This window comes from Schistocerca americana, chromosome 4, assembly GCF_021461395.2.
Source record: "Schistocerca americana isolate TAMUIC-IGC-003095 chromosome 4, iqSchAmer2.1, whole genome shotgun sequence".
Taxonomy (NCBI): Eukaryota; Metazoa; Arthropoda; class Insecta; order Orthoptera; family Acrididae; genus Schistocerca; species Schistocerca americana.
The window spans coordinates 734448066-734469453 of NC_060122.1; the positions used below are offsets into that span (position 1 = coordinate 734448066).

Below are 21388 nucleotides of genomic sequence, written 5' to 3' on the forward strand. Positions count from 1 at the left end.
ATAGAAAATACACTCTTTCTGCACATGCTATTTGAGAGATACTGGATATAGTGCAGAGTAGTATATACTCTCTAAGACAAAAAAAGGTACTCCACGACGGAATTATCCGACTGGGACCGAAATCGGTAGATGTGATGTAAAAAAAAAAAAAAAAAAAAAAAAAAAAAAAAAAAAAAAAAAAAAAAAAAGGGCTACAATTTCAGAAAACTGGATGATTTATCAAGAGGAGCTTCACAAACCGAGCACGTCAACAACGCCTTGGTCCACCTCAGGCCCTTCTGCAGGCAGTTATTCAGCTTGGTATTGATTGATAGGGTTTTCGGCTGTCCTCCTGAGGGATATCATGACAAGTCATGTGCAAATGGCGTGTTCGATCGACAAAATCCCGAGCTGTTATGAGGGCCCTCTCGTTAATACTCCAAAGATCTGGCGATCTTGCTGGCCCAGGCCAGGTTTGGTAAGCACGACGACAAGCAGTAGTAACTATCGCCTTGTGCGGGCGGGCATTATCTTGCTGAAATTTAAGCCTGGGATTGCTTGTTGTGCTGGGCAACAAGAAGGGACGTAGAATATAGTCGATGCACAGAACTGCTGTAAGGGTGCCGCAGATGACAACAAAAGGGGTCGTGCTATGAAAACAAATGGCACCCAAAATAATCACTCCTGGTTGTCGGTGCACATGGCGGTCGAGAGTCAGGTTAGTATCTCACCGTTGAAATTTTAACCATTTGTTTGTACGTGAACTACCGATTTCCGTCTTGTTCGGATAATTCCTTCGTGGTACGCAGATTCTTGTATTAACTCAAAAAGTATGTTACTTACACAGTAGGCAGTTTCTGGCAACAGTCAGGAGCAGGTATTACTAAAGTATTGTAAGATGCCTATTACCACAACGATTATAGCTAATTATTATATTCTTAAAGGAAATGGTTCTAAGTGAGAATTCAGTTACAGTAAACGTTTTTTAAAAGTCATTTCAAGACAGCGGTGCGGCAGCAATCATCTTGAGGCATTGCTGTTGGAAATCTTGTTATGTTTTTTCTGTTGTTGTCTTAAGTCGGCTCTAAATATCATTCGCTTGTCATTCAAATCCTGCTCTCACGTTACTGCCATCACAATTAAAATCTAAAATTTTCTCCTAGCGACATCCCACCTGCGTGGACCTTTGTAAGTCCGATACTTGTGTAGCATTCCTTACAACTTGGTGATATTGCTCGATTGTTAGTGGGTGGTCGCTACCCTACTAAGCTACTCAAACTAACTGTTGTCAATTATAATATGCAGTCGTCTGTGTGACGTCTGTTCCTTTGAACATGTCCATGTCCAATCACAGGACCGACTTGCGTAACTAAAGGGAAATTTGTATGACGTAGCTAGATTGAGCATTGAAACAATTCAACATTTGTATGAATGCAGAGTCTCGAGGCGATAACATTGAATAAATTGTTCTCGGATTTCCAACCGCGTCAATTGCTTAAAACTACACGAGCTTTCGGCAAAGTACTCCTTGGCCATTTTCAAGTGGTATGACTGCCGGTGGGCTGCTGGTGCGCCCTTATATACGCTAGCTGCCGGCTGTGACGTCACTGGTGCCCATGACATTGCCATATATGGGCATGTTTTGAGTCGGCGTTCAATGTGCCCTCTTCAACCGCGCGATCGCTGGATCCCACGCAGCGATGAGCTGCAAACCACCGTCTCTATTCAGAGTGTTTGCGGTAATTTTTATTTCAATAGCTTCCTTTATTAAACTGTCCCAGAAGCCGTTTGTGCGAGCCACGACAGAGGTATCGTCAAATTACTTCCTGTTGACATGGGCAATGCCGCCGTAATTATGGAGTTCGAGGAGTATGATACGAAGATCTGTGCGCTACTGAACGAAGATACTTATCGGAAGCTCCCACGCGACAGGACATCACGAATAGTAAGAAAAACATCAGAACTTCTTAAGCGATCTTCAGTGGTGGAAGACAGTGTGATTAAGAATCTTTTCCCACAGGCGCCTTATGGTTTACCGAAGATACACAAGTACGGGACGCCATTTCGCCTTCTTGTGTCCACAATAGGTTCACCAACATACAAGCTGGCGAAGTACTTGACCAAGCTCCTCGCTCCACATGTGGGACACTGGGAACATCATATAAAAAAACTCAGCAGAATCAACCGTCTACGCCTTAGTGAGGATGATATTATGATCAGTTTTGATGTAGTGGCGCTGTTTACGGATGTGCCTATCAAAGACGCTTTCCCAGTACTTTTTAAGTGGCGTGGTCGAACTATTTAGGCACACTCTTACGTCCTCCTATTTCGTGTACAACGGCCAGTATTACGATCAGACAGACGGCGTATCAATGGATAGCCCGTTGGTTCCAGCTGTTGCAAACCTCTTCATGGAGGGTTCTGAGGATATTGCCATAGATACTGCGCCATTGAAGCCGAAGTGTTTCTTTCGATACGTTGACGACACGTTCGTCATTTGGCCACACGCACGCGAGAAACTAGACGAGTTTTTGGACCACCTCAATGGCATCAACAGTAATATCCTGTTCACCATGGAGGTGGAAAAAGATAATACATTCCACTTCCTCGACGTCCTTGTCCACCGTAAACGAAATGGGTGCCTTGGCTACAGCGTCTACAGAAAACCCACCAGCCATCATCATCCAGCACAGAAGCACATAGTATTACAAACGTTGGTGCATCGTGCAAAGATAATACATTGCACATCCTCGACGTCCTTGTCCACCGTAAACCAAAAGGGTGCCTTGGCAACAGCGTCTACAGAAAACCCACCAGCCATCATCATCCAGCGCAGAAGCACATAGTATTAGAAACATTGGTGCATCGTGCAGGAGTAATTTCAGACAACGATAACCTGCCCCATGAAGTGAGCCACCTACGGAAGGTTTTCAGGAATAATGGCCACAGCGCCCATCAAGTGAAAGAAAAGATTTCTGGGAAATGTCAGAATAAGACCAGCGATGAAGAGCAGGAAAAGAAACTTGCTTTGCTGTCATTCTATGGCTCTGTATCGGGCAAGATAAGCCGCCTGTTGAAAAGACACAAGATGAAATCAATCTTCAGGCCACCAACGAAAATCCGTCAATTACTGAGACCAGTTACAAACGCAGTAGGTCTCAGAACACCCGGAGTCTACGAAATTCCTGGTGAGTGTGGCCAGAAGTACATCGTACAAACAGTGCGCACTGTGGAACAACGCAGAAAGGAACATGAGAGGTATTATCGCCTACGCTATCCAGAGAAATCTGCATTAGCTGAGCATGCGTTAGAAAACGGTCACCACATAAAATTTGACGATACCTCTGCCGTGGCTCGCACTAACGGTTTCTGGGACAGTTTAATGAAGGAATCTGTTGGAATAAAAATTACTGCAAACACCCTGAACAGAGACGGTGCTTGCAGCTCAGCGCTGCGTGGGATCCAGCGATTGCGCGGTTGAAGAGGGCACATCGAACGCAGACTCAAAACATGCTCATAAATGGCAATGTCACGGGCACCAGTGACGTCATAGCCGGCAGCTAGCGTATATAAGGGCGCACCAACAGCCCACTGGCAGTCATCTCACTTGACAACGACCAAGGAGTGCTTGGGCGAAAGCTCGTGTAGTCTTAAGCAATTGACGCGGTTGGAAATCCGAGAACATTTTATTCAATTCAACACTTGCACTTGAAAATTTATAACTGGACCAGGACTCGAACCCAGATTCTCTTCTTCTTGCAAACGGTCGACTTGACCGCCTCAGCCACCCGTATATGCTTCTTAACGAACTCAGAATTCCAAGTCCTGGTCACCACAGATGTTGTGAACCCTTCCACTTTCCCCATTGCTCGCATCCTCACTGTATTCCCGCAATGGTATGCATTCGCATTGAAATAGCCGTATGTCGGTGGAGGAATGTCTATACAATCACATGTGTGCTGTCTGTTCTTTAGGACCTGTCGGAAAGATGAAACACCACACCTAAATATAAACAATTATTGTTAATTCGTAAATTTTTAACAAAAATATTTCGAATTGAGGTTTCAGCTGTAATAAAATTTTTTCTAAAGGTCACTTCAAGGCAGCTGCGGCTGCAGCAATCATCTTCAGGCATTGCAGTTGGACATTGTGTAGTCTTTTTCTAGCTTTTGCCTTACATTGGCTCTGAATATCATTCGCTCATCATTTAAATTATCCCCTCCCGGTAGTGCTACCAAAATTAACACGTGACACTGTCTGCTGGTGACATCCCACCTACGTGGGCATTTGTTCGTCTGAGGCTTGGATAGCTCTCCTCACAACTCTGCAGATGCTGCTCGACCGTGGGTGGGCAATCGCTGCCATACTTGTCGGCGCAAACTGTGGCCGTTTATAATATATTCCTCTGGTCCTCTTGCACATTGCAACATTTTGTATAAAGTGATCTCTTAAGGGGGATAGGACGTCAAACTGACCGACTTGGAGCAGGAGAGGCACCACAGGACAGTTTAATTTCCACTGTCTATACTTTTACAAAAAAAAAAAAAAAAAAAAAAACATAAAACTTTGTCAGCATGACCAGGAAGGATTCAGAATTCGAAAACATAACGAAATAATTTTTTTTACATGTGAAATTTCATCATTTTTTTCACTTACTAATGGCAGTTTTTGTTGCTGTAGGTACACTTTTCTTCATAAGTAAGAGAGATTCTTCGATGAATTGTGCACAGCATACTAACCATACTTAAAGGTGTATGAAATTCTAGAATTTTCGAAAGCTATTAAAAACTGTGGTAAAAATTGAGGTAATTAACTATAAAATTTGTGTGTTTCCTAAACATGAAGTTTAAAATGCAACAGTTCATTCGTTTTTTCATAAATTAAATAAATTGTAGAGTTTCATACACCTGTGAGTATGGTATGTATGATGTGCAAAATTCATCGAAGAATCTCTGTAACGTATGAAGAAAAGTGTGCCTATAGCAACAAATGCAGCCATTAGTAAGTGAAAAAATGATGAAATTTCAAACGTAAAAAAAAATTATTTTGTTATGTTTTCGAACTTCCACTGGAATGAGTGTGAATCCTGAATCCTTCCTGGTGATGCTGACAAAGTTTTATGAATTTATTTGTAAAAGTATAGACACTGGAAATTAAAATCTCCTATGATGCATCTCCTGCTCCATTCGGCCCGTTTGACGTCCTTCCTCCCTTAAAGTTAGACATTTATTGTTATACTAATAGCAACAAAGTAGGGTACGTATGTGAAAGAATAATACCGGTTATCTGAAATGGAAGGCAGTAGAGTTACAGCAGTAACCCCCCTCGCTATTGTGGCAGCAGAGCTGGCCGAGGTGGCCGAGCGGTCTGGGCGCTACAGTCTGGAACCGCGCGACCGCTACGGTCGCATGTTCGAATCCTGCCTCGGGCATGGATGTGTGTGGTGCCCTTAGGTTAGTTAGGTTTAAGTAGGTCTAAGTTCTAGGCGACTGATGACCTCAGATGTTAAGTCCCATAGTGCTCAGAGCCGTTTGAACCATTTTGTGCCGGCAGAGCGAGCGGCTGCAGCTGTCGGCGTACAGCAGCGACTGGGCGGACGCCTCGCCTCGCTTCCGGAAGGAGTTGCGGATCTTCCTGTGCCGCAGCCAGCGGCCGCTTATCCTCACCGCCAGCAAGTTCTGCGCCATCTCCAGGCAGACATTCCTGCGGGTCAGTCGACATTTGTACTTTGCTAACATTCCTTACGATGTCTGTACCACCGTACCGATTCTGTGTTGTATCAATTAGTACGATGCTACAATTGTATGATGTTGCGTTGACATCAGGACGACAACGGTTAAAATCAACATCAGGCCATCCAGATTTACTTTCACTGTAGGTTCCGTAAATCAACTAAACCTGATGCCGGAATGGCTGCTTTTATACGAACGCGACCAATTTCTTTCCCCATATTCCCCCTTTCCAATCGCGTGTGAACCGTGGATTTATTTTCAAAACTTTTCTTAAGAATTCACTTTATATACTAGCGACTCATCAAGAACACTAACACATTTAATCACACTATGTGAGCGTGAAGTTGCCGGCCGCGGTGGTCTCGCGGTTCTAGGTGCGCAGTCCGGAACCGTGCGACTGCTACGGTCGCAGGTTCAAATCCTGCCTCGGGCAGGGATGTGTGTGATGTCCTTAGGTTAGTTAGGTTTAAGTAGTTCTAAATTCTAGGGGACTGATGACCACAGCAGTTGAGTCCCATAGCGCTCAGAGCCATTTGAACCATTTTTGAGCGTGAAGTAGTTGCCAGTGGGTAACTGATGAAAACAATTTTTTTTTCAATAAATGGAAATTTTATTCCTAAAAGCCATTTTTTTAAACAGATTTAAAATTATAATCAGAAAGCACCCTGTAAATATCAAGTTACAATTTATTCAGAGGCAGAAATAACAAAAAAAATTTTTTGGGCAGTATGAGCTTTCGGACTGTGAACATGGCCGCTGCCTTTTAACACGGCCGTAGTCACGACCGCTCACAACAACCTCTGAAAGACTACACTGGTGCAAATCTGCAACACACCAGATTACTTTAAACTAAAAATTTTAACAACTCACACAAACACATAAATTATGCACCCCGTAGGAGGGATGGAAATGGTACAAAACACTCACATTAAAAATTATTTGCCACCGAAAGTGCAACTAGTTTTTAAAAAAACTCTTACGGTGGAAGGGTGGCAACTTTATATACTAAAATGACCATTTAAATTAAAACCCATGAAATGCGGTCTTACATAAAATGTACAAACATGCTCTGCATTACACATATACCACCTTTCAAGATGATAGGTATGATGAAAACATATTACAGGAAATCGGCCTTTCCACCTTAAGCAATAAATTCGTTAACACCGAATCCGACAAACATGACAGAGGCAGCTATTAACGTACGGCAGACCGACAGACAAACAGACAGACACTAACTGCTTAACAAATGCGGACGAGAGACAGACGAGCAAGCTGGGGACGAGAGACTGACCAAGAAAACAAGTAGAATTTAACAAGTGAATGAACAGCATACCTCCAGTCACTTAACTTCTAATAAACTGCGATTTATGGCGAAGACCTGTCGCAGCACCCCCAAAACGCTCTCCCGAACCGTCCGCTGCCAGCCGCTTCAACAGACGCAGGAAGGCGCACCGATCTCCCGTCTCATCGCGTCGCAGTTCGCCCCGGCCAGACCGATGTCGTGGGTTAACTCCTGTTGCTCTCGTGTCGGCCGCGAAGCCACAACCCCTCGCTATACGGCGCGGCCCAATGGACTGACGTGGCGACCTCACATGCGCCGACGTTCAAGACGGGCAAGTCATCTTGTGTCTCAGTGCGCGACCGACCAACCGATCGATTCAACCGCCAATAACCACTGCGTGAACAAACTCGAGCAGACTGGCGGCCTAACACATACTAGCACTCCGGACGACAGACACACTGACTGCCCCACACTGACCCGGCTGACCAACTGACCAGACTCACTCCGACTGACGAACTACCCCTTTGCGAGCTTATAGCGCCCCTTAAATGCACGTGAACAGGCAACTTTTCGCCTTTCCCACCAGAGGGACACACCAAAGCTGCGACTGACACAGCGGCGCCACCGCCGGAAACGGAAGGCGACTGCTTTACACTACGCGCTGCGGCGCGCTCTTCAAAACAGCAAATTTTACCACGGCTCAGTGTGCTCTGTTTGTAACGACTTTCTCGTCGGTACGATGATAAATTCTAGTCTTTCACCTTTCCTCCATCGACAATATTATTTCCTCCTACCGTTCTTTCCATAAATAGATATAATTGACGAAATAACATTAGTAACCGTCCTGCATTACCTTGAATTATCATAGTCACACATGTACGTCAGTTTCCATGGACTAAACACTATGTGCTTCCAGTGGCTCTCCAACTCGTGTATAAAACCCAAGGATGAAAATAACTTTCGCATGATGTGTCACTGTCAAGAAACATAGTGCGATGAAAGTTGCACCATACATAGGAAGAACGATTACAGTTTCGTGAACAAGCAATAACGAAATACGCAATTGCACGAGCAGAAATGACACTTTTGTTCAAAGACAATAACTGTTCTGAACTCACTGCGATTTATGATGGTCCTCTGAACGTTACAAAAGGTGGGACGTGTTTCCTAACAGGATCTATGATCAAAGCGTACTGTAATGTGCGTCCATGCTCCCCGCAAGATTGACAATGGGTTATTGTGGTAGGATGTTCCATTCCTCCATCCAGTTCAGATGACAACTGCTGGATGGTCGTTCATGCTTAACGATCTTATCTCAAGGTCGCTGATGATTTATTGTGTCAGATTACACAGGTTAACACTTGCACTATATGTATATTCAAGGTCACCTCACACTCCCATCTCCCCAGGAAACCATCAAGGTCATCCACGAGAACACTTGCACTATCCACACACCTTGGCAAGTGCTATTCAAGATCATGATGTAACTTGATATTAGTCACATGACATAATACTAGCTGGAAATGTCTAGAGTTGTGGGACTACATTAAAAAGCTGGGAAATCCTTTCCTTCACCCGACACCCTAGCCCCCCCCCCCCCCCCCCCGCCCCCGCCCTGGACCGATAAGATTTGTGATCCCCTTCTCCCTCATCATCTTTTACAACAAGTTCAGTTGTATAGGCCTCTTCATCCGAGGCCTGTCCGTCATGGGGAACGGTTAGGATTTGCTGCAAACAATAATAATATAGTGGTATGGTATGGAAATAATAACAATGGTGTAACAAATTAACTAATGGTTTCTTATAAACAATTTTCTTTTTTTGCAATAAAATTTTTATGCAGTAATTAGTTGCTGTTCGTCAAAAAACTTATTCCCTTATTTACAAAGCTATTTGTTTCTGTAACATACAAACACAGTGGTTTTTTTTTCTAGAAATCTGTCTTTCGTGTACAACAATTTACCATTTTTGTCAGTTTTTGTAATTTTTTTACACATATTGGTTTTATTTATTGAGTTATTATTTTTACTAGTGGCTTACGACTATCTGCGACACTTAATCCAGATGGACTTAAATACTATGTTTCCCACTTGTTTCTACATAGAATATTTACATTCTCTTTCTATATAAAGCATTTAGGTTAACTCATGGTCTAGGGGTAGCGTCTTTGATTAGTAGTCAAAATATCCTCGGTCCCGTGTTCAAACACGCCACTGCTTAAGTTTCGATTAATAATCGGGATTGGCGAATGAAGAAGTCACCCTTATTCTGCCAATGGCCTTGCCAAAATGGGCAGAGGAGCGGACAGAGGTTCAGGTCACTCTCTTGTCCTTGGGGTGGGAGACTGCCCCTAAAGGTGGAAGAACCAGCTATGATCAACGGCATGAGGATACAGGAGGCAATGGAAACCACTGCATTAAAGGTGAATAACGTGTATTCACACAACATGTGGCTTGTAATTGCAAAAGTGTCATGATGATCTCTCCATTGGTAAAAGATTCCCAAATAGACGCCCATTCGCATCTCCTGGAGGGAACTGCCAGTGTAAGGTGAACATGAGATAAAGATTGAATAACCAACGCAAGGATAATGTTCTACCAGTCGAGGGTGGAAAGTCAGAAGCTTGAACGTGTTAGGGAAACTAGAAAATCTGAAAAGAGAAATGCAAAGACTCAATCTAGATACAGTAGGGGTCAGTGAAGTGAAATGGAAGAAACTACAAGGATTCCTGGTCGGGTGAGTTAATATCAACAGCAGCATTAAATGGTATAACGGGGGTAGGACTCGTTATGAATAGAAAGGTATGGCAGAGAATGTGTTACTGTGAACAGTTGAGTGGTAGGGGTGTTCTTCTCAGACTCGACAGAAAACCAAATTGAAAGGATAATACAGTACGTAAAGGAAGATGAAAATCCAACAGTCATGGGGAACTGGAATGCAGTTGTAGGGGAAGGAGTAGTAGAAAAGGTTAGAGGACAATATGGGCTTGGGACAACGAATGAGATAGAAGAAAGACTAATTGAGTTCTGTAACAAATTTCAGCTAGTAACAGCGAATACTCTGTTCAAGAATCACAAGAGGAGGAGGTATACTTGACAAAGGCCGGGTGATACAGGAAGATTTCAGTTCGATTACGCCATGGTCAGACATAATTCCGAAATCAGATCCTAATTGTGAGGCGCAACCAGAAGCCGATGTAGATTCAGATAACAATGTAATAGTTATGAAGAGTAGGCTGAAGTTTAAGAAATTAGTCAGACAGAATCAAGACGCAAAGAAGTGGCATGCAGAGGTACTAAGGAATAACGAGAAACGCTTGAAGTTCTCTTACGCTATAGATACAGCAGTTCGGAGTATCTCAGTAGGCAGAACAGTTGGAAATGAATTGAAATCTCTAGAAAGGGCAATCACGGGAGCTGGAAAGAGAAACATCGGTAGAAAGAAGGTAAATGCGAAGAAACCATGGGTTACAGAAGAAATACTTCAGTTGATCGACGAAAGAAGGAAGTATCAAAAATATTCAGGGAAATTCAGGAATACAGAAATACAAGTTTCTGTACAATGTAATAAATAGTAAGTGCAAGGAAGCAAAGATGAAATGGATGGATGAAAAATATGAAGAAATCGAAAAACATATGATTGTCGGAAATACTGACTCAGCATATAGGAAAGTGAAAATGACGTTCGGTGAATTAAAAGGTAAGATGGTAACATTAAGAGTGCGACGGGAATTCCACTGTTAAATGCAGAAGAGAGAGCGGATAGGTGGAAAGAGTACATTGAAGACCTCTATGAGGGGGAAAATTTGTCTGATGTGATAGAAGATGAAACAGGAGTCGATTTAGAAGAGACAGGGGATCCGGTGATAGAATCAGAACTTAAAAGAACTTTGGAGGACTTAAAATCACGGATAGATAAGATTCCATCAGAATTTCTCAAATCATTGGCGGAAGCGGCAACAAAACGAGTATTCACCTTGGTATGTAGAATGTATGAGTCTGACGACATACTACTTGATTTTCGGAAAAATATTATCCACAGAATTCCGAGGACTGCAAGAACTGATAAGTGCGAGAAATATCGCACAATCAGCTGACGTGAATAATATACAGAAGAATGCAAAAGAAAATTGAGGACCAGTTGACATCAGGAAAGATAGAGGCACGAGAGAGGCAATTCTCACGTTGCGGTTAGTAATGGAAGCAAAACTAAAGAAAAATCAAGACACTTTCATTGGATTTGTCGACCTGGCAAGATGTTCTAAATTCTGAAAAAAAGCTATAGGGAGAGACGGGTAATATACAATATGTAGTATAGCCAAGAGAAAATAATAAAAGTGGACGACCAAGAGCGAAGTGCTCGGATTAAAAAGAGTTTAAGGCAGGAATATAGTCTTTCGCCTCTACTCTTCAATCTGTAAGTCAAAGAAGCTGTGATGAAGATAAAAGGAAGGTTCAGGAATGGAATTCGAATTCAAGGTGAATGGCTATCAATGATAAGATTCGCTGATGACATTGCTATTCTGAGTGAGAGTGAAGAATTACATAATATGCCAAATGGACTGAACAGTCTAATGACTACAGAATATGGATTGAGAGTAAATCGAAGAAAGACGAAAGTAATGAGGAGTAGCAGAAATGAGAACAGCGAGAAACTTAACATAAGGATTGATAGTCACGAAGTGGATGAAGTTAGGAATTCTGCTGCCTAGGCAGCAAAATAACCAATGACGGACGGAGCAATGAGGACATCAAAAGCAGGCTAGCACTGACATAAAGGGCATTCCTGGCCAGGTGAAGTTTACTAGTATCAAACATAGGCCTTCATTCGAGGAAGAAATTTCTGAGATTGTACGTTTGGAGCACAGCATTGTAGGGTAGTGAAACATGAACAGTGGGAAAACCGGAACAGAAGAGAATCGAAGCATTTGAGATGTGGTGCTACAGACGAATTTTGAAAAGTAGGTAGGCTGATAATGTAAGGAACGTGGAGGTTCTGCGCAGAATCGGACACGAAAGGAATGTGTGGAAAACACTGACAAGGGTCATGACGATAGGATACCTCTTAGGGCAACAGGGAATAACTTTCATGCCACTAGAGGGAGCTGTAGAGGGCAAAAACTGTAGAGGGAGACAGTCACATGCAGCAAATAGTTGAGGACGTAGCTTGCAAGTGCTAATGAGAGATGAAGAGGTTAGCACAAGAGAGGAATTTGTGGCGGGCCGCCTCAGACTAGTCAGAAGACTAAAAAAAAAAGTACAGCGTTTACATTTTTTTTCTATACACGAGTACGTATACAGTATTTACATTTTATTCACTGCCTTCTGATAATTTGGAAAACAGGAATTGGAAATTGGTTGTAAGGACTATGGGACCAAACTGCTGAGGTCATCCGTCCCTAGGCTTACACACGAACTGAACTAACTTACGCTAAGGACGACACACTCACCCATGCCCGAGGGAGGACTCTAACCCCCGCCAGAGGGGGGGGGGGGGGGGGGGAGCCGCCCGAACCGTGGCAAGACGCCAGACCGCACGGCTACCCGCCGTGGCTGGGAAACAGGAACTATTAGCAGCAGGTGAAAACAAATTGCACACATACACACAAATATATACAATATTTACACACATATACGGTGTGCTGTTTAGTATACAATGTAAACAGTATATGCATACACAGAGTGCAATCAGGCATGCATACTAACAAACACACAACTATGACAAACGCTTCATCCAATTATTCAGTACATACTAGCTCATACTTCTACTATTTACAAATAAATGTCCAGCCACACAATCACTCAATGAATAGTGTAAATACGGGAAGGTGCAGAGCTCATCTCCACAGATGAACGATTTATCGTCATGATACGAGAGACTTTTTTCATCAGCAGCGCATGAAGTACCTCATGCCCTCACGACTAAAAGTTACCTGGCACACCATATGCGGAGCGGTGCCAGTGCCCTTGAGCAGGCATCTTATCTAATCCTCAATCATGAGCACCTTTCAGGCCGCACGATTCTCGCTCTTAGCTGACCTCTGGGCGGCACCTGCATCTGTGCGATATGAGTACATTTTCGACTCGAGTCCCACAAACTCCACAATCTGCGAACCAATCGCCTCGTCGTTCATAGGGCCGATAATCTTCTTGTTTCGTGTGTTATTCCAAAAACATCGCATATCAAGACTTGTCAGGTCCGTCGTGATCATACCTATTAACTTCGTATTGATCACACCCTTTCACCTAATAGGTGAAACTGTGTCGATGTAAAGCAACTCTGGATCGAAAAAATTTCATTTCACAAACTCGTTGTGGAATCAGGACAAGTGGAGTCAGGAGAGGTCTAGAAAACATATACCGATATAGACAGGCTTTGTGAACTGCACTTAAATCTTGAGCATCTCCACAGTGACAAATCCTTCGCTTAAGATGGTGAACTGCATAAAACTTGGCATGGCAATGTAATCTCTTGCACCATAACGTCCATCACACAGGTAAACTAAATAAACTTTGAGCTATTCTGCAACATTTTGCATTCTTTTCCCGAAAGTTGAATTATTCATTAACTTGTAAAAATCATTTTTAAGTCACAAATCACGAGCGCGCTTTGTTTGGTGTTTCTGAAGCGCAGAATATATCCCAACTTATCCGCCAGCATTGTCAACAGCTTTGGAATGGAACCATTTCGCTTGATGGTGTTAGGACAGCAACCAGCCACAAATTTACTTTCAGTTCCTTTATTTAAAGGGCACCGTTACCGGTTTCGAATCGTTGTGATTCATCCTCAGACGGTTTACACGCTTATTAATGACATGTTCTGTGTTTTTTACAGATTAATTTTCCTAAAATATAAATAATACATAATTATAAACACGCCACACACAGATGGTTGCGTTACAGAATGTCGTTGCATGTGACTTAGATGAAACGTCGGTTTGGAGTGTTTGTTTTCATAACATGCGTCCAACAGATGTAAATGCATTCCCACTGCATTCTTGTTGTTGCATACGTACATTGTTCGCAACGACAATCTGTAACGCAACCATCTGTGTGTGGCGTGTTTATAATTATGTATTATTTATATTTTAGGAAAATTAATCTGTAAAAAACACACAACATGTCATTAAGAAAGCGTGTAAACCGTCTGAGGATGAATCACAACGATTCGAAACCGCTAACGGTGTCCTTTAAATAAAGGAACTGAAAGTAAATTTGTGGCTGGTTGCTGTCCTAACACCATCAACATTTGTCTTCAAACAACAGCCACTGTCTCCATCATGTCATCATATGACAAAATTCCACCATTTCGCTTGGCTGAGCACTTTAGACACAATGGCATGACATTGTGAGCATCATGCATATACACAACTGGCCATTGAAATTGCTACATCAAGAAAATGCAAATGATAAACGGATATTGATTGGACAAATATATTACACTAGAAATGACATGTGAATACATTTTGACGCAATTTGGGTGCATAGATCAGTACCCAGAACAACCACCTCTGGCCGTAATAACGGCCTTGATACGCCTGGGTATTGAGTCAAACAGAGCTTAATGGTGTGCACAGGTATAGCTGCCCATGCAGCTTCAACACGATACCACAGTTCATCAAGAAGAGTGACTGGCGTATTGTGACGAGCCCGTTGCTCGGCCACCATTGACCAGACGATTTCAATTGGTGAGAGATCTGGAGAATGTGCTGCCCAGGGCAGGAGTCGAACATTTTCTGTATTCAGAAAGGCCCGTACAGGACCTACAACATGTGGTCGTGCATTATTCTGCTGAAATATAGGATATCGCAGGGATCGAATGAAGGGTAGAGCCACGGGTCGTAATACATCTGAAATGTAACGTCCAAAGTGCCATCAGTGCGAACAAGAGGCGACCAAGACGTGTAACCAATGGCACCCCATACTATCACGCCGGGTGATACGCCAGTATGGCGATGACGAATACACGCTTCCAATGTGGGTTCAACGCGATGTCGAAAAACACGGATGCGACCATCATGATGCTGTAAACAGTATCTGGATTCATCCGAAAAAATGACGTTTTGCCATTCGTGCACCCAGGTTAGGCGTTGTGTACACCATCGCAGGCGCTCCTGTCTGTGATGCAGCGTCAAGGATAACTGCAGCCATGGTCTCCGAGCTGATAGTCCATGCTGCGGCAAACGTCGTCGAACTGTTCGTGTAGATGATTGTTGTCTTGCAAACGTCCCCATCTGTTGACTCAGGGATCGAGACGTGGCTGCACGATCCGTTACAGCCATGCGGATAAGATGCCTATCATCTCGACTGCTAGTGATACGAGGCCGTTGGGATCCAGCACGGCGTTCCGTATTACCCTTTTGAACCCAACGATTCTATATTCTGCTAACAGTCATTGGATCTCGACCAATGCGAGCAGCAATGTCGCGATACGATAAACCGCAATCGCGATAGGCTACAATCCGACCTTTATCAAAGTCGGAAACGTGATGGTACGCATTTGTCTTCCTTACACGAGGCATCACAACAACGTTTCACCAGGCAACGACGGTCAACTGCTGTTTGTGTATGAGAAATCGGTTGGAAACTTTCCTCATGTCAGCACGTTGTAGGTGTCGCCATCGGCGCCAACCTTGCGTGAATGCTCTGAAAAACTAATCATTTGCATATCATAGCATCTTATTCCTGTCGGTTAAATTTCACATCTGTAGCACGCCATCTTCGTGGTATAGCAATTTTGGTGTCCAGTAGTGTATGTGGGACATGCCAGTTCTACCTCAAGAACGTATCCCTCACCAGCATCCCCAGCTACATCATGGATCTCGTCCTGCAGTCTGACGATTTCTTCTTCAGGCAGCCAGCAGAACCCTCTGAATGGCAGACTTTGTTACACTGCGTGCTGGTACAGGTTGTTTACATCCAAGTAAAGGATGCAACTTAAATCATCAGATAGCCCATCCTCCGACTCACTCACTCACGGGTTATTCGCCTTGCCATGCCTGTGTCTGCACTGGCAAAGTCCCACACGAAACTAGCGTTCAAAGAAGAGCAATATGTCATTAGTCAAGAGGTCAATCCTGACACATGTCTCCCTTAACAGTACCACCTACAAAAGTCTTGATTTGGTGAAACAGAAGGCAGGAATCAGAATGTATGTGCCCAGGCCCACATTCTAGAATTTCTGGAAAATGTCTGCGAGCAGCTGTATATGGCTGTTCATGTACAAACTAGCATATTCCTCTCAATTAGAAACTTTCACTGCTTGTTCGTAATCCATGTCCATTATAGTAGTGGCCGTTATTTCACTGAAACTGCGGTAGTGTCGTGCAATGTAGTTTGAGGGCAGTGACTGTATATTGCAGGTGATGTCCGCTGATACATCAGCGATAACCTCTCCGCTGAAGGAGATCAGTGACTGCACAACGCCGGTGCACTAAAGAAAACTACCTAGATGTTCTGGATATTCCCAGATATACTACAAAGCTTCAGCAGGAGGACTATCATTTCATTATTACATGTTCTAGCAGGTGAAATCAAGAAATATTTGTTATGTGCTTTTGAAAATTTGTAAGATACTTACTGAAAGACATCGTAGTTTCAATTTTGTAAACTATTACTTTTTTCCTACACACTTTTTACCATTTCTATGTGATATTTCACAGAGATTTAACTTGCAGACTCAAATGTTTGAAACTGACATGTTTCTTGTTATGTATTACTCCTGCTACAAACATTATGATGTGAATGCATGGTGCCACGGTGATGGGACTCCTACTAAACTGCATGGTGTTGTTTGTAAAAAGGAAAATAATAAGTGATTCTATTCTAAACATTGTGTTTAAAAATTGTAATAATATGTGTGTAGGTCACAGTGGCCTAGGAAATGTCAGGTAATGTATGGGATGTTACTAACTAAGCCAGAGTATATACATCTTTTCAAGAACTTGTGTTTCGTGTTATGGTGAGGTAGATAAGTCTCGCTCCATCTGTTCGTTACTGTGATCTGCTCCCCGTGGAAGGCTGGTTATCAGGCCCGAATAAGCAGCAAGCCTGTAGCTATTATTGTATGTCTGTATGGGACACTTTTGCATAAGTGTTAACACAATGGCACTGGCAGGAGTATCAGAGATGGCGGCGCATCAGAGATGCTGGAGGAAGCAACAGTAGCGATGGCAGAGGTAGTGGTGGCGGCAGCAAAGGTGGTGGTAGTGGTGGCACTTGAGCAGACTGACTTTTGATACGATGCTATATACGTATTTTTACAGGTGGTTGCAGAGGATGTGGGATGCATGAGAAATAACAACAATACACATTGTGATTTGTTTATTTTTATGTAAAAATTTCATTGTGTACTGGCAGCACAACAGTCTGTAAATAGCTATCATCTGTATGCCCTAAAATCACCTTGTATCCTCTTTGAGCCCATAGGCAGCATTCACTATATAGGAATTCCTTCAGTGAACCAAGCATCTACAGAGTTGACAGGTTCTGCACTTACAGACTTGGTACAAATGGAATGTAGGTGTTGATACACCACTTCACCTGGTACATATACTACTTTTGCTCCAACAGTCAAAACACTCATAGGAAACTACTTTTCATTTAGGGATGCTAATGGCACAGACTTCTGTGCCAATCTTTGTAGTACAATACTGAATGTTTTAACTACATGCTTGTGTCCAATTATGTTAATTCCAGCATTGTCTCATTAGACGCTGTACTATTGAGACCTTATGGCCATATATATGAACATCTATTGGAGTATGTGATAGATCACATTTTTCTGCCATCTTATTCTTTATATACCCCATAATATTGCACAAATATTCCCCCTTTTATCATGAATATTGAACTCTGGTACCAATGTATTGTGTGTTTTCTACTCCAACCAACACAACAAAGTCGTTAGCTGATGATACACCCCCATTTACACATTTAGATCGACTTGCTGTCCCATTATAAGCGCTGGTGATCCCTACTGCTTTTGAGGAACTTGCCTGCATGTTGGTGGGCTGTGATAGTGGCTGCTACTGTGTCTATAGCCGTGATACAGTATAATTGAACACCAGCTCCAATAAGTAAGGAAGACCATCCATGGGACTCTGCTTCTGTGTGAGTGTGGCTAATAGTATGTAGCAGTTCTGTAACTACGACAAAAGAGGCGCGTTTGCTTCCTGGAACAATAACAAACCATAAGTTTAATCGAGTATATATCTATTAATAACAATATTAAAATTTATTATAATGATATTAGACATTTGATTTCATATCTAACAGTCGTATTGTTCTTATAGCTGGGGGAGGTTTCTGTTTCTACTTGATTCTTCATCCTTTTACTGTGAGGATCAGATCAGAATGAGGAGGCACAGGCGGCTGGATTCATAATATAATAAAGGGGAGATCTCGTTTGCATTTGACCCAGCCTTCATATTGGTGGCCGACCTTGAATATAAGTCACCCAGTTGTATAACATGCCACCGAAAGTTAACGTGGCGCCAGAAGAGACCCTGAGATAAGTTTGTTATCTTGCTGGTAGTAGTACTGATAACCGACTGCCGAGGTGTTATGGTGTGCAGATATTTCCGTAGCTCCTGTCATCCTCTAACAAATATTTCTTTATATCTAATTGAGAAACAAAATACTAACTTTCATAAATTTAGCTTTAAAATTTTTTTCAATATAACGAAATATTTTCTTAAAAACTTTCATCCCCTATTGCACTTCCTTAGCGGCTGACTTTCCAGAAACATTGAAACACGTATTATTTATTTCTAAGCTACAAGTCGAGTAACAACTGTCGGAGACGTAGCCTTAAAAGTCCTTTTGTAGTGCTTTAGTACCTATTTATTTTCAAACGAACTTTGACCCACTATTTTACCCTCTTGTGATTGAATTTCCAAATATGCTGAATATGTGTTTTTTGTTTTCTGACTGAGAAACGGAATACCAGTTTCTGTAGATCTAGCTTCAAAATTCCCTTAATAACGGCATACTTTCAAAAAGTCTTTCATCCCCTATTTCATTCCCTTAGGAATAGAATTTTCGACAATCCCTTCTTAAACGACACCTACAGTAGAAGATCCACACACTTTCCAAATTTCAAGTTTCTATCCTTAGTGGTTTGGGTTGAGCGATGATGACTCAGTGAATCAGTCTGAGCCTATTTCATCCCCTTAGGGGTTGAATTTTCAAAACAGTGAAATACGTATTTTTTTCGTCTTCAACCGAGAAGCCAAATACCAGTTTCCAAAGAGTAAGCTTTAAAAATTCTTTGGCAATGAAATATTTCCATAAAACATTACATCCCCTATTCACACACATAGGGGTTGAATTTCCAGAAACAGTGACATGTGTATGTTTTATTTCTAACAGAGTAACCAAATACAAATTTTCATAGATTTAACCTCAAAAATGCTTGCACAATGAAATATTTCCGTAAAAATTCTCATCCCCTGGTGCCCCCCCCCCCTCCATATGGGTTGAACTTACAAAAAAAAAAAAAAAAAAAAAAACTGAAGCACGTATTTCTTTATTTGTAACTGAGAAGTCAAATACCTAGGTTTATAGATGTACATTTCTAAATACTTTAGCAATTCTTTAATAATGAAATATTTTCAAACAAAATTTTTCAAGCACTATTTCACACCCACAGTGTTAAATTTCCAAAAATGCTGACACATGTATTTCTTTATTGCTGACCTAGAAACCAAATACCAATTTTCGTAGGTGGTGCTTCAAAACTGCCTTAATAGCGAATATTTTTTAAAAAAGGTTGATCCCCTAATTCACACCCAAAGAGTTGAAAATTTGAAAAATCCCTTCTTGAACGACGCCTACAGTATAAAATCCACACCTTCTCCAAAATTCAAGTTTCTGTCGTTAGCGGTTTCGGCTGGGCAGCAATGAGTCAGTCAGTCAGGACATTGTCTTTTATATGTAGAGAACGTTCCATTGTCTCTTACATTAGAGAATTGTAGAAAGGTATATGTATTTACAAATCCACATGCAAGACAACCTCTCTACTTGAATTAAATAATCTGTTCACTAAACCTTTTTGTCATCTATATAACGTGTTTTATAGCACAACCACTTTAATTAAAAGTTATTTTCATTAGAAGTAGGAGGTTGCATATAATTACAAGTGCTGGATCTTTGTACTGCGTTAGCAGCGTTAGTTGTGCTACAAATACAATTAATATTTCAGGTAATTTTTTGTACCAGCCATAGATGACATATGGCTGCATACTCTCCGTCTTATTATCCATGTTCACTGAAAGATACGTCATAACTTCTACACAAAGACTGATAGCTCTTTCAGATGACTTAAAGGACAGTTTAAACTGCCACAATCATTACCATGTTAACAATTACGTGCCTTTAGTATCGCCGATGTTACTTCTTTTTCTTCTTGCATGTGATTAACCAAATGATTTCTTTTGCAGCTGATGAACGCCTCCTATTCGTACTTCGCGCTGCTGAATCAGCTGAGCTCCGAATGACTGATGTCGTGCTGCCTCCCTTACATCAGTTTTTTTGGAAATGTAATGGAATATGAACAGGTTATGATTAGCAGATAATTGTCTGCCTCAAAACTTCATCTGGGTTCAGGGGTTCTGCCACTGTTTGCCCGTCACAACCACAGAAGAAATACGCGCCATGAAGGATACAATGCTGTTAAAACACTGATATGAGATTGTTTAAATAGTCTGCACTAATTATTAAATTGATCATATTGTTTTACATTAGGTACTCAAATCACGTGCCTTACACTTCGCCGAGTTAAACGTTTAGTGACAAAATTATATTCATCATGTTTGTGCCGTCATAAATGACAACGCTACCCCACGACATTAATTTACAACTACCATAATAGTTTACTGATAATTGCAGCAGAAGATTTCGCTCGTAGAATTGAATACCATAATTGAATGTGTGATAAATTCTACCACAGACTTTCACCCAATGTACTTTATGGAATTCGGTTTAGAGACAAGTAATGAAATGACTATCAACTTACCCATCTTTATAATATATGAGACAATATATGAGTAAATTACTTTGACTGTGTAGCTTATAACTTCTTAGGTTGTTACTTTTATAATAGTACAAACAATAAAGGAAGACAACAAGTAATGAGAGAAGCAGTACACATTCGGCTTATGTAACCCTTTATTGTCCACTACCTTCAAAGCTTTTAATGCAATATGGCACTTCTTCCGCTTCAGATGAAGACGTGTCATTTGAGTAGTCTATGTTTGTGTACTATGAAATGTCAAAGGATCGTCACTCACAGAAAAAAACTGGAGAAATTCAGCTTGTAAGACATCGTTTGATTCTTTTTTATTCAACCCAAACATGGTTCAGCACTTTCTGTGCTAACTTCAGTGGATTTT

The 21388-nt window shown here is 41.8% G+C and overlaps 1 protein-coding gene across 1 annotated transcript in view; it reads left to right on the forward strand.

Moving 5' to 3' along the window:
* The window catches only part of LOC124613756 (odorant receptor Or2-like), a 67161-nt gene extending 46667 nt beyond the window's left edge, over positions 1-20494 (forward strand). Inside the window, exons 6-7 of the mRNA XM_047142472.1 lie at positions 5533-5688; positions 20438-20494. Of these exons, the coding sequence (XP_046998428.1) occupies positions 5533-5688; positions 20438-20494 (213 nt within the window). The remainder of the gene's footprint in view (positions 1-5532; positions 5689-20437) is intronic.
* Positions 20495-21388: the final 894 nt, after the last annotated feature.